Source organism: Physeter macrocephalus, unplaced genomic scaffold (genome assembly GCF_002837175.3).
Source record: "Physeter macrocephalus isolate SW-GA unplaced genomic scaffold, ASM283717v5 random_1, whole genome shotgun sequence".
Taxonomy (NCBI): domain Eukaryota; kingdom Metazoa; phylum Chordata; class Mammalia; order Artiodactyla; family Physeteridae; genus Physeter; species Physeter macrocephalus.
Window position 1 is genome coordinate 290,837 of NW_021145287.1, and position 13,488 is coordinate 304,324.

The following is a 13,488-nucleotide window of genomic DNA, read 5'->3' on the forward strand; positions in this document are numbered from 1 at the left end:
GGGCCGGGGACCGGGGCCCGGCCCCCCCCCCCTCCCTGGCTGGGCGGCCCGGGCCCTCCTGCTTGCCTGCCCCGCCCCCCCCCCCCCCCCCAGCGGTAGCACACAGGTCAATTCCAACGTACACAACAGCCCTGAGAGGCACGCATCACTGTCCCTATTCCAGAAATGAGGAAGCTGAGGCTCAGAGAGATGAGTTGTTTGTGTCAGGCCTGAGCTGAACGACTTAGGGGCATTATGTTGTCTGATCCTCGTGTCCCAGGCTTGGAGAGGTTAAGGGCTCAGCTAAGCCTGAACTGCCCTGGATTTCAGGACATCTGTGTCCTAACCTGTGGGCCTAGGGTTGGCCCGACTCCATTCTAGACCACCTGGGGTGGGTCTGGGGAACCTGTCATTGAGGAGGTAGGGCAGTCTGTGATGGCCTCCCATAAACCCCAATTTTGTCAGGTCCTCCTTAGCTCTAGAACCTGCCATGGCTTTCCACTGCCACTAGAAGAAAGTCTAAGCTCCTTGTCTGGGTTTCAAAGCCTTCTCTCTCTTTCTCGGGCCTGCCTGGAGTGGAGCACTGGGCTGGGTGTCCAGAGGAAGAAATGCAAAGCTGGGAAAAGTGAGCTTCTGCTATGAACCAGGACTTTGCTTGGGGTCCCTGTCCTCAGCCACAACCCTTACCCCATCTTTTTTTTTTTTTTTTTGGCCACGCCATGCGGTTTGCGGGATCTTAGTTCCCTGACCAGGGACTGAACCCGCGCCCTTGCCAGTGAGAGCACGGGGTCCTAACCACTGGACCACCAGGGAATTCCCCCCATCTCTCTGACTCTTATCCCCCCACCCCACCCCACCCCTGCAGTGGCCACTGTCTTCTAAAATGCAAATCTGCTAAAGACAAGTCTCTGCTTAAAAACTCCCCCATCGGGCTTCCCTGGTGGCGCAGTGGTTGAGAGTCTGCCTGCCGATGCAGGGGACACGAGCTCGTGCCCCGGTCCGGGAAGATCCCACATGCCGCGGAGCGGCTGGGCCCGTGAGCCATGGCCGCTGAGCCTGCGCGTCCGGAGCCTGTGCTCCGCAACGGGAGAGGCCACAACAGTGAGAGGCCCGAGTACCGCAAAAAAAAAAAAAAACCAAAACTCCCCCATCAATTTCCAGGCCCTTCCCGAACTGGCTCCTGCCTGCCTTTCCAGCTTCACTCATTCATTCAACAAACATCTGCTGGCCCATGTGCTGGGCCTGCACTGGGCTCCACAGACCGAGGGGATGCAGGCCTGAACCCCACTTGCTGCTTCAGGCCTGTGAGTCTCTGGCTCTCAACTCTCCCTCTGAGTTCCAACCAGGATTCGCCTTCCTCAGGTGTGGTGGGCCCCATGGCTGTACACACACCATTACCTCCGCTCAGCACACCTTCCCCACCTTGGCTCTCAGTGATCCCTTATTTACCATTCAAGACCCAGCTGAGATGTCACATCCTCTGTGAAGCTGTGACATTCTGATTTATAAAAAAGTATATATTTTGTCTTCATCTCATACCTGATACAGAACTCCCCAAACCCTTGGAATTTCCTAAGCGTTAGAATGATAAAGGTGAAAGGAGCGCCTTTTGTTATGCATAAGGAGCTCTTTTAACCACATCTGAGTTCATAGTGATGTAGTCATTTTTGGAAAGCTCCTAAGGATGGGGTCTGGTTGCCAAGGGAACAAACTATGTGATTAGAGGGTTGGAACTTTCAGCCTCCACCTGCACTGGGGAGGGGAGGAGCTGGAGACTGAATCCCATCACCAAAGGCCAAGAATTTAATCAATCAATCATGTCCATGTAATGAAGCCTCCATAAAAACCCAGCCAAAGGGTTCCAAGAACTTCTGGGTTGGTGAACCAGTGGAGGTGCTGGGAAAGTAGCGTGCCTGGAGAGGGTGTGGAGACTCTGTGTCCTCCCACACACCCTGCCCTACACATCTCTTCCATCTGGTTGTTCTTAACCTGTATCCTTTTAAATAAACTGGTAATCCAGTAAGTAAATGGCTTTCCTGGGCTTTGTGAGCTGTTCTAGCAAATTGGCATATCTGAGGAGGGGGTCGTGGGGACCTCTGATTTATAGCTGGTTGGTGGGGAGCACAGGTGATATCCCGAACTTACAAGTGGTGTCTGAAGTGGGGAGGAGCAGTCCTGTGGGCCTGAACCCTTAACCTGTGGGGTCTGACACAAACTAACTCCAGGTAGGCAGTGTTAGAATTGGATTGGATTGTAGGACCCCCCAGCTGGTGTCCCAGAATTGGTCGGTGTGGGGAAAACCCCCAGGCATCTGGTGTCAGAAGTGAAGTGAGTAGAATGGAGAGGAAAACAAGAGGTTTTTCCTCTTTTAGAAGCTTTGCCAGAATCCCCTGTAACCTGTGCAGTTCTTGCTCATGTTATGCCTTGTACAGCCCTCACCCCACCCACCACGTACTACTCCCTACTGTCCTTGTTTATTTCTGAGTCTAACTTTCCACCAGATTAGGCCCTCCCCGAGGTCAGGGCAGTGTTGATCTCTAGCACATTGATGCCTGGCTCATAATATAGGTCAATACACGTTTGATGGAAGAGTCCATTCTTATAATCCTTGTGACAACCATGTAAGGTGATTGCTGTTATGCTACTTTACAGGTGAAGAAACTGATCATTTACAGTGAGTTTAAACAGAACAGGGGAAAACCGTGTTTAAAACAGGCAAGAAAAATGGAACAAAGTTAAGTGAAGCTGGAGGTCAGCACACAAACTAAGAATGGAAAGAAGTTCCTGAGGCCGATATTCTGAGAAACTGAGGTTCCCAAAAGTAAGCGACCTGCCCCCAGGTAACTCGGCAAGGATTTTAATTTGCCTCTAAGCTCCCTGGCAGTAAGAGTTGGCAACCCTGTTGTTAAGGAGAAAGCAAAAAAACCATTCTTGACCCAGAGATGAAGGTGAAATCGCTTCTGTGGGGCCTCACAGAGAGGACGCGGCCACGTGGTAGTTAGTGGCTCCAGGGCAACAAGCTTCATGGGGCAGCTGCTGTCAGTGCAGGCTGACTGCGCCCACCCATCTGCCACTCACTGCAACCAGTTCCCCAGGGGCCAGAACACCCAGGTGCGGACAAGGGGTGGGAGATGGGGCTCCCCGGTGGTGTGGCTAATGCCTGGGACAATCTCACGGGGCCTTTGATTCTTAGCCAGGTCTTTCACTCTGTGGGTGGTTGGGAGGTCAAGGTCATGCACTCGTGGGTGGGCCCAAGATGGCTGGAGGGTGGGCTTGCACGAGGGGAACCAAGTGCTCAGCCAGCAGCTGGGCTGGGACAGGTGATATCCTTTTAGGTAAGAGGCCAAGCCGGAGAAGGATGGGGTCCAGGCCGTTGTGTCCCTGCTCCTGGGAGCTCAGGGTGGGTAAGGCCAAATGGATCTGCAGAATATGGTCAGGGGCTCCTTCAGACTACACACCCAGGTTGACAGGACCTCAAGTTCTCCACTGACCCTTCTGGCCTGGGACGTTCTAGAGCAGGTGACTCCAAGCAGCCCCCTTGGCCTTCCAATGCTCAGTTCAGTGCCTGCAGCACAGCTAGCTTGGGGCAGTGCAACTGCTGGAGCAGAAAATGGTGTGGCAGACGGGGTTCCAGGGCCCTGCCTCTGGAGCCAGACCTGGGCTCAAATCCCTGTTCTGCTGTATGCCCTATTTCAAACCACTTAACCTCTCTGTGCCTCAGTTTCCTCCTCTATAAAATGGCACATGGGAAGGACCCAATAAACGTTTGCTGTTGTTATTACTGTGAAATGTAGCTCAGGTAACGGTGGAGGTGACGCGCTGGGTGGGGTGAGAGGAGTGAGTCTAACTTGTTTGCTGAATAGGACTCTGGTCTGATAACAGCTAAGCCAGGTCCTATATTCTGGCTGTGAGAAGCATGTACAGCTGGGGGTTCTAAAGGGACCCACGGGCAAGGGAGGCTGCAACTTTCTAGTCCCTGCCAATGCTGGGCAGTGCTGAGCTGAGCCCTTGTCCCTCTGACACAGGAGCCCCAGTTTCTGCTAACCTCCTAGCTTCCCAAGTAGTTTGTATGTGAGAAACCCTTTCTTCAAGTGAAAGTTTCTGGGAAAGCTCACTACGAGCTTGAGAGTCAAAGTCTCCCTGGGTTCAAATCCTTAGCTGGGGGATTTAGGCAGATTACTTTACCTCGCAGAGCCTCTGTTTTCTCATCTCTCAAATGAGTATAATCATTCCTCATGAGATTGTCGCTCGGATGGAATGCCTGACACACAGTAAGTGCTATTGCCATTATGGAAAACAGAAAAGGCCAGAACTGCCCCAGACGCAGTGAGTCGGCCCTAGATCCCCACACGTTCAGATTTCTTATCCTCTTCTCCATCTACAGGCTCCCCAGAAAGGACTCTGAGAAGCACAGTGTGGCAGCCACTTGTCTAGCTTCGCCCCACATGCACAGTTGCCTTCTCTTCTCTCAGCCCAGCTTCCCCTGGGTCCCAAATGGGGGGCACCGTTCCTTGTTTTCCTGTCTTCCCTAGAGCTTGCTGAGGTCACAGCAGCTGCGACAGGGCCAGGGGAGAGCCCTCTTGCAGGTCAGCCCTGAATAGGGTCCCTGAGGCCTGGGCTGGATCCAGCTCAGTTGTGGGCTGATGGGTCAGACCTGGGTTCTAGGAATGGCCTGCCTTGCAGGCTGGCTTCTTGTAGCCTCCCCATAGTACCCACAGGAGTGCAGCAACAGTCTGCTGGGGGGAGACAAGGCCACTCACCATTGAGCATGGGGGGTGTGGAAGGAGAGCCTAAGGGGGGTGAGTCCTCTGAATCCAGGTACCACGTGGCTTCGTCCAGGCGGGACCTTCTCCTGGTGAGGGGACGAGAGGGGAGTTGTGCTTCGTGAATCTCAGCACCGTTGGGAGGCAGAAGACACTCGGTGGGTGGCGCTCAGGCACTCACCTCCCGTTCTGGGCTTCTCCGGGCTTGGGGGAACTGGGGCCCCAGGCCCAGCATGCTCGCCGCTCTCCATTGCTTGAGTCCTCCAGACGTCTTGGGGACTGTCGGCCCCATGCCTGGCCTGGTTCTGCAGGCTCCACTGCGGTGGGAGGGGGAGGGGGGAATGGAAGGAGTCTGAGCTGAGGTCAAGAACCTTGATCCTTGTTCTCCCATCATGAGAATCGAGCCCCGGGGGCAACTTCTTGGAGGATGGGGGTGGGGTGTGGGTCAGGCTGGGCCCCATCCCATTCCCAGGGTGAGCTTTGGGCCCCAGAGAATCTGAACAGAACTGGGGCGGGGTAGGTGGGTGTGGGGTCCTGGGACTGGCAGTGAGGCATCTCATCTAGTCCTTCTTCACCCGCCATTTGCTGCTTAGTAGTGAGTACAGCCACTGCAGCAAACTGCGTGGGTGTGAACTCTGACCTTGCCACTTGCTAGCTGTGCAGTATTAGACAGTTACTTTTCTCACTTTTCTTATCGGTAAAACTTATATAATAACAAGGACATCTACTTCACAGAGACTTCGTGAGGAATTAAGTTAATATTAGCAAAGTGTTTAGGAAAATGAATGGGACATAAGTGTCATACAATTGCTAGACTGAAAAAAGTTGTAAAATGAATGCTGCTTGGGGAACTTAGAGGTACCAGTTTAGACGGATAGGGGAGGGAGCCTGGGAGCAGGGGGAAGAGGAGGAGACAGTGTGTGAGATCTACTTCCAAGGATAAGGTTTGACTGACAAAAGGATAAGGTCTGGGGGTAAGGGCATGGGCAAGGGGAGGCGAAGTTTCTTACACTGGATGGCCCGGAACCGGGGGAAGGTGGGCGAGTCCCCAGCCCCGACCTCGAAGACGTTTCTCCTCCTGTCCAGGCCGGGAGAGGCCTGCACGGTGATGCGGTGTTTGAAGTCTGGGGTTGGGGGGAAGCAGGGCGCAGGTTTGTGGTGAAGGAGAGACTGGATCCTAAGCCGCAGGGCCCCTCGGCAGCTCCCAGGCCACGCAGGCAGTGCTGGAACAGGGCCTGGCACAGTTGCTGGGTGACTGGGGTCGGCCTCACTGCCTTCCTGGGCCCCAGGCTCTCGGTAAGGAAAGCAGACCTCTCTACCCGGAGAAGCGCAGCGGAGTCGGAGATTCCCAGGAGGCGGCCCACCCCACTCCCTCGGCTTTCTCAGGACTTTCACGAGCCCCGCCCCTTCCCGACCGTAGCCACTCCCAGGCCGACATGCAAACATTCCCGCCAAAAACCGCCCACAAACGAAAACACACTCCTGGCCCCACCCCTTCCAGCCTCAGCTCACAGGCCCACCCACCAACGCCCTAGCCCAATCCCGCTGTGGCCAGCACACCCGCCTGACCCCACCCCTCCGCGCACGAAGCCAATGGCGGGCGGCGTGCTGGGACCCGCCCCTTACCGAGCGGCATGCTGATGCGCTCGCCGCCGTCGCGCGCGCGGAGTTTGCTGCGCTTGAAGGTTCCGCGGCGGCGGCGAACGTGCGGCCGTTCGCGATCAACTTGCTGCAACAGAAGCATCAACTCGCGCTCGAACACCTCCAGCTCCCACTGGGCCAGCAGGTGCTCGCGCCGCCGCAGCTGCTCTGCCTGTGACCGCTGCTCACGCGCCGCGCGGGTCAGCTCCTCCTCGCGGCTCAGTAGTTCCTGTGCCCGGGACAATGGAGGCGGTGGAGTCAGTCGGGTACGGTCTCAGACGCTCACCCCCACCTTCTGCCCCATGGAAACCGGGGAGACATTCCTTCCCGGCGTCCCCTTCCAACCCTGGGACCCCGACTCCTCCCACCTTTTCTTTGGCCCGCAGCTCGTCAAAGAGGCCTTGGATCTCGCGCTTCCAGCCTTCCTGCATGGAATGGAAGGAGTCCCGCGGCATTTCCCGCAGGACCTGCGCCTCTAGTGCCTCCAACTGCTGAAGGATGGAGGCAAAGTCGGGCCTGCGGTGGGGATCCTGCGCCCAGCAATCTGGGGAAACGGAGTGGAGGGGGGGCAGGATAAGAAGGGCTGTGAGTGGGTGTGTCCTGGGCCAAGGAGCTCTGCCCCTCACCCTCCTGCCCCATCCCCCTTACCGGCCATGAGCTGTGCGAAGGGCTCGGGGCAGGTGGATGGGATGGGCAGTGTGAGCTTGTTAACGGCCACTCCATAGGCTACAGCAAGGCAGTCGATGCCACGGTAGGGCACCTCCCCAGTCAGCAGTTCCCACAGGAGCACCCCAAAACTGTGGGTGAGACAAAGGGTCTATGTCCCCTCCTCTACTTATTCGTTGCCATTTCATCCCAAGGCAACCAAGAGCTCAGTGGTCTGTGTCCCTCCCTCTGGGCTCTGCTTGTCTGCCCAGCCCTAGATTTTGGCAGCCACCTCTGCCCTCTGCAACCCTGTATCTGTCCAGCCTCCAACCAGTCGCACCTCCAGACATCGCTGCCCTTCGAGAAGGTGGAGGCCTTGATAACCTCGGGAGCCATCCAGGCATAGGTGCCCGCAGCACTCATTTGCGTGGTTTTGTGCCACTCGCGGGCCAGGCCGAAGTCAGTGATCTTCAGGGTCTTGTGCTCCATGTCGTCACCTTCAATGGGCTGCAGCAGCAGAACTGGGGAAGAGAGGAAGGGCTGTGGTGCTCCAGGCTCAGGTGGTGGGGACAAGGGAGGAGCTGGGAGCAAACTGTCATCTGACAGACATCCTGGCTGGGTACTGGGGGCACCGAGGTGAACTGGTCTCAGTCTTGCCCTGGAGAGCCCACAGCTGGGGATGGGGTAGAATCGGACAATAAGCACAATGCTGGGAAACATTCACCAAGGGGTTACTAGAGGCCAGGCATTTTACACTCAGCATTAGCACTCACACACAAAAATCTATGAGGTAGACATCATTATCCCCATTTTGCAGAAGAGGAAACTGAGCAATAATTTGAGTTAACCAAGGGCATATGCAAATAAAGCAGATGCCACGACCCGGTCTGTGTGGTTCCAAAGCCAGTGCTCTTAACTTTCTCCGAACACTGCACGGAATAGAAATGGGCAATATGGGGACCTTCCTGGCGGTCCAGTGGTTAAGACTCCACGCTTCCACTGCAGGGGGCACGGTTCGATCCCTGGTTGGGGAACTAACATCCCGCATGCCACGGTGTGGCCAAAAAAAAAAAGAAAGTGGGCAATATGGCAGCCTCTCAGCATTTGTAACTTTGATTTCAAGAGAAAGCTGTGTCTTGTCATTTTGCTGAGGCAGGAGTGTGAATCAGAACCTGCCTCGGGGTGGGGAGCAGGAGGAAACCCCCTGGTGAGAAAGGAAGCCCAGCAGGCACTACAGACCCCCGGTGTCCATGTCCCATTGTGGCTAGCGCAGCCGCTCCCAGGGGAAAGATTCCAAAAGATATCCACTGATGCAGCTGGATGTGAAGAGAGAGAAAGGGGCCTAAGAAAGCGGTGGTTCTTGGCTAGAAAGGAGTTTGGGACAAATGTAGTAGTGGATAGACGTGGCAAGGGCTCACGGCTTTGTCCCAAATGGGGCCACCATACTCTGTACAGAGAGGAGAAGCAGCAGCTTGCAAATCTCTCACCAGGAAAAGCATGGCTCAAAGGAGAGAAGTTTTAGAGGAATAAAAAGAGGACAAAATCATAGAATTTTCAAGGTTCTGAAGAGGCCTCTCTACTTTTCTGGTTATAGCCAACTGCATTGTAGCGAAGTGACATCCAAGCCAATGACATTTCTGAACACACGTCCTTTCCGGGCACACCTCTCAGCAATCCTGCCCAGGGCGACAGCACCATAGTGGGGGCAGAGGACACGGGCACCTAATACAGCCCGGCGAGTCAGGGAAGACTTCTCAGAGGAGGTGACAGAAGCAGCGTATTCGCTTTTCTAGGTCTAAAGCCACAACTCCTGATCCTGCTGCTGGCCGAGCTCTCTGGGCCTCATGGGGGCATCTGGCACTGCTGCTCAACCCCTCCCTGCTGTCCTTGGCTCCCAGGACCTCTGGCTGCTTTTGCTGTTTCCTTCAGGGCCTCCCCACCCTTAGCCTTTTCAATGCTGGCGTTCCTCAGAGCCTGGCCTCCCCTTGACCTTGGCCCACTGCCCCCAGGCTGTCCTGGACTCTCCCAGGTGCCAGCTGCCCCTCCTCACTGGCATCTCCCACACTGGGCGCTCCAGTTCAGAAGTCGACCCAGCTGCCCATCAGCTGCCCTACCTGATGTCTATATGCCCTCAACAACCATCTTCATCCTTCCACCGTGCCTGGCAAATCTTCCCACAATTTCTCAAAATTCAGAGAATGATCCTGCCATCTACCCTCTCCTCTTAGCCAAACTGGGGCTGAGTACTGAACAGTTAAAGCCGAGCGTGAGGACAAAACCCACCTCAGAGAGTCATCGTGAGTAATAAACAAGATCACTTTTTTTTTTTTTTTTTTTGGCGGCACCAAGCGACATGTGGGAACCTAGTTCTCCAGCCAGGGATGGAACCCGTGCCACCTGTAGAGAGGAAGCGCAGAGTTGACCACTGGACCGCCAGGCAAGTCCAGCGAGATCACGCTTTTTAAAGCTTTAGCACAGGATCTGACAGTTGTCCTAAAGATTCTACTGCTAATCTCTCTCAGATTGACTTTCTCTTCCAACCTCTATCACATCTTACTTCCAGCTTCACAACAGCCTCCGGCCCGGCTGCCGAAGACTCACAACCGGACCGCGCAGTAAAGCTCTGTGAAAGCTCATTGCAGAGAAGAACCGCGGCAGGCTGGGCAGGTAGCTGGAGAGGGACCGGGCAGAGGGATCCATGTACTGGGGCTGGGGAGGGACTCCCGCCTCCTCTGGTGCCAGGACCCACCCATCCTCTTGATGGCTGCTCTCAGTCGGGTCTCTAGCCACTTGTGGTACCTCACAGACTGGTGAAACACCTCCTGTGCCAGTATCTCAAGCTGGGAGGCCAGCCTCCCTTTTTTGGTCAGGTAATCTGAAGTCCAGAGAAGGGCAGCAACTCACTCAAAGTCTCAGGACTTCTTTCTATCGGTGGCCTTTCTGCCGCCTCCTACCCCCCAGCTTGACCTGACACCTGTGAAGCCTTATCCTCACCTCCGTGTCCCCTGCTTTTCTCCAAGTGCCTTGAATTTGTTGCAACCCAAGTTGCTCCTCTGGTGTCTGATGTAGACCTTGGGGATGGGGCGGTCAGGGGTCACTCAGAGGAGAAGGGGCTAGAGATCCCCCTCCCAGCATCCCCTTAGGGCTCCCTGGCCTCTGAAAGGGACCTGGCCCCCAGCCCCCTTCCTGGGCTGCCTCTGTGAAGCTTGGGAGTGGCCTAGGCAGCTTACGCCTCTTCCGCTTCCCTCCCATGGTCCCTACTTCTCCTTTCTGGGAGGCCTGGCTCAGGTCTCCAATGGGGGGGGGGGTCCTTTGGTGGAGAATTGGGGGAGGTCAGGCCCAGACTGGGCTGGCTGGTCAGTCCTGTGACTCGTGGGCCTAGAGAATTCCCCCTCCTCTCCCTGCCAGGCTTCCTCACAAGGCCCCCATTGTCCAGGAAAATCACGCCATTGTTTCCTGCCTGCGCCCCCCCCCCCAATCCCAGGGACTCCCCCCGCCAATGCCGCAGACAGCAGCCCGGGCCTAGGACTGGGGTCTGCGAGGTGGGAGGCCAGGCTCAGCGAGGCTAAGGGCACCCTGCCTGCCCTTCACCACCACCCAGACTCTGGGAGGGAATTTGGGGGGAGAAGGGGTGCAATCCCTGGCTCCTTCCTCTCCCACAAACCCCCTACCCCCAGCTCTTTCCTCCCCTGCAGGCAGCTGGGCTGGGGAGAGAGCAGAGGCTGGAGCAGGGGCAGGAAGCCGGCTCAGGGGCAGCAGGAAACGCAGGAAGCGGTGGGGAGGGTGGGGAGCAGGAGCCTGGGCTATTGTTCCATTTTTTCTGGAAAGAAAACTGGAGGAAAAACAGAAGACGGGAGTCCCCTCCCCCCATGTCTTCGGGGAATCCCCCTCAGGCTGGGGCAGGGAGTGGGGGTCCCTAGATGGCTAGGGCCCAGGAGGGAGGCTGAGAGGTGGGATCTGCCCCCTACTATGGATGAGAGGAGTGGGTGAGGTCGCTGGCAGGCCTCCCCAGGCCCCTCTGGCCCTGGCAAGGACTTGGATATCACTGGGCCCTGGTGTTCTGCTCTCCACAAGCCTCTTATCCATGCTCAGCCCAGGCCAGGAGGCTCAAAATATCCATGCTCACCCCACCAAGAGCCACCCGGGCCTCTCCAGTGACCTCACTGGCCCTTCCTTTTGCTCTACAGCTGCACCTCAGGCCCCAGCAGGCCCAGCCCAGGTCCCCACGACCATGCTGGGTCCTGCCTCCTTGCCTTTGCTCTTGTCAGGCCCTGCATCCAACTGGGTACCTTTCTGAACACTCCCTGCCTTGGGCTTGGTGTGAAGCTCGTCTGCTTCAGAAAGCCCTCCAAACCTGTCACTTGCTTGTCTTGGGCCCATGCTGGGCAGTGCGTAGGACCTGAAATGGCTGGAGATGCAGTGCCTTACCGCTTGAGGCTTTCTTAGCCCCGCCACGCCCACTCCCAAGTGCTGATTCCAGGCAAAGCCCTCTTGGTGATCCAGCCTTCAAACATCCACACCCATGGCTGAGGACCCACTGTGTGCCAGGCATCGGATGCCCAGCCTGTTAAGCCGTTTCACCCGCCCGATCACTCCCTTTTTACAGAATCTGAAATCGAGGTTCTGAGTTGAAATAACCAGCTAGAGATCATGCAGCCGGCGGGGGGGGGGGGCCAGAATTCCATCCCTGGCCCCAGCTTTGACCACCACGGGGCAGGGGAAGGGGGTGGTTTTTCCCCCTTTGAGATTTCTGTTCTGGAGGAGCTACCCACCACAAGTGGAGGGGGGAGGAGGCACCAACGGGACAACGGTGAACTTCAGGGGAGTTCCCTGAAGATGAGGGGCTGCCAGCATCCAGCACTCTCCTTCCTTGAGGTAGTGGCCACGGTTAGGGAAGTTGCTTAGGGTCCACGTGAGAGGTCCCGATTTTTTTTAACTTGGCAGCTGTGAGCTGGGGTCAAGGACTCCTTCTGGGGATGGGGCATGAAGGACTCTGTTGGGTGCCTGGGACTCCTGCTTTGGGGCTAGTGTGAGCCCATGGGCACCCCTGGTCAACTGAGATTCCCCTAGGGGAGGAACTCCTGCCTCTAGTAGATCCCCAGGTAGTATCAGCTGAGAGTTGACAGTAGGTGTGTACTTGGGCCATGCCACCCTCCACCCATGCTCCCCAAAACTCACTGTTGTTGGACTTGAGGTCTCGGTGGATGACAGGCACCAGGGCCTCGCAGTGCAGGTAGTGCATCCCACGGGCGATTTGCACGGCCCAGTTGACGAGCACATGGGGGGGCACACGCCGCCCAGCCAGGGCACGGCTGAGGGGCCCGCCGGCAGCATACTCCATCACCAGGCACAGGTTGGGCTCCTCCAGGCACACGGCCTTGAGGGCAATGATGTTGGGGTGTGCCAGCATGGCGAAAAGCCGGGCCTCCTGTCGCACGCTCTCAGCTGTCACGCTGATGTCCTCATCGGGGTCCTGGCGAGCTGCCTTCACAGCCACCAGCTCGCCTCGCCAACTGCCGCGGTAGACCTTGCCGAAGCCACCGATGCCGATCACCTCCTCCAGCCGCAGCTCCTGGAAGCTGGCCATCTCGCAGGGGGGCGGGCCGCCGCCCCGAGACACATAGTTGGACGGAAAGATGCCCACCTGGCCTCCCACCTGGCCCGCCCACCAGCCCTCATCGCCTGAGATAGCTGCATCCCGGGACAGCACCTCCACACGGTCGCCCTTCCGCAGGGCCAGCTCGTCCTGCCCATTGGGCTCGTAGTCAAACAGGGCTGTCCACACAGGGTTGGCATAAGCTGCCGCCTTCGGGGATCCCTCTGGCCAACCTCCGCTGCCGCCCCCACTGCCCCCACTGCCACCGCTGTTCCATGACCCCAGCGGGCTCTTGAGGAAGAGGTTCTTCAAGGGCTCCATGGCTGGGAGCTGGCGTTGGTGGGTGTGGGGGACCTTCCCTGGGTGCCCCTGGTCCCCACCCTTGCTGACTGCCGAGGCCCTAGTCCCGGAACCTGGGCATCCGGGCCCTGGCCCTCAGCCCCAGACCCACGCCTCTCTGGGGAGCCAGGAGTGTCGCCTCCCGGCCCCCCGCATCTCGGGCTTCCGGAGGAAGGCGACCTAGGGCAGTGTGGTCAGGCTCGGGGGGTGGGCCCCCGGGGCCTCCGGCGTCTCACCATGGCTGGCACAGAGGGGCCCGGGCGTCCCTCAGTCTGGAGCAGTCCTGGGAGTCTGGCTCCGGCACCCGCCAAGTGTAAGGTGGGGCCGGCAAGGGGCAGCGCCTGGACTCCGGTTGGGTCTCTTTGCGCAGGGGGTGGCTGGAGTGTCTCTAGCTGGGCCAAGCTGCCTCTTCCCGGCTGGGCTCTCTCAACCCGATGGCTCCAACCCCGTTCCCTTCTTCCTCCTCCCTTTGTACTTTGGCCCCGGGGGCGGGAGGCAGAGGTGGAGGGTGGAGTTTCACTTTTT

The 13,488-nt window shown here is 57.4% G+C and overlaps 1 protein-coding gene across 2 annotated transcripts in view; it reads right to left on the reverse strand.

Annotated features, from left to right (window-relative positions):
* The window catches only part of MAP3K11 (mitogen-activated protein kinase kinase kinase 11), a 15,601-nt gene extending 2,134 nt beyond the window's left edge, over positions 1 to 13,467 (reverse strand). Inside the window, exons 1-8 of one of the 2 annotated variants that reach the window (XM_028483005.2) lie at positions 12,207 to 13,467; positions 7,369 to 7,549; positions 7,032 to 7,180; positions 6,752 to 6,927; positions 6,369 to 6,612; positions 5,753 to 5,977; positions 4,924 to 5,059; positions 4,740 to 4,831 (exon numbers count right to left, since the gene is read on the reverse strand). In XM_028483005.2, coding sequence (XP_028338806.1) covers positions 4,740 to 4,831; positions 4,924 to 5,059; positions 5,753 to 5,977; positions 6,369 to 6,612; positions 6,752 to 6,927; positions 7,032 to 7,180; positions 7,369 to 7,549; positions 12,207 to 12,945 — 1,942 coding nt within the window. In that variant the 5' untranslated portion in view covers positions 12,946 to 13,467. The remainder of the gene's footprint in view (positions 1 to 4,739; positions 4,832 to 4,923; positions 5,060 to 5,752; positions 5,978 to 6,368; positions 6,613 to 6,751; positions 6,928 to 7,031; positions 7,181 to 7,368; positions 7,550 to 12,206) is intronic. The other variant, XM_024133199.3, reaches the window with a different exon arrangement.
* Between the last annotated feature and the right edge of the window lie 21 nt (positions 13,468 to 13,488).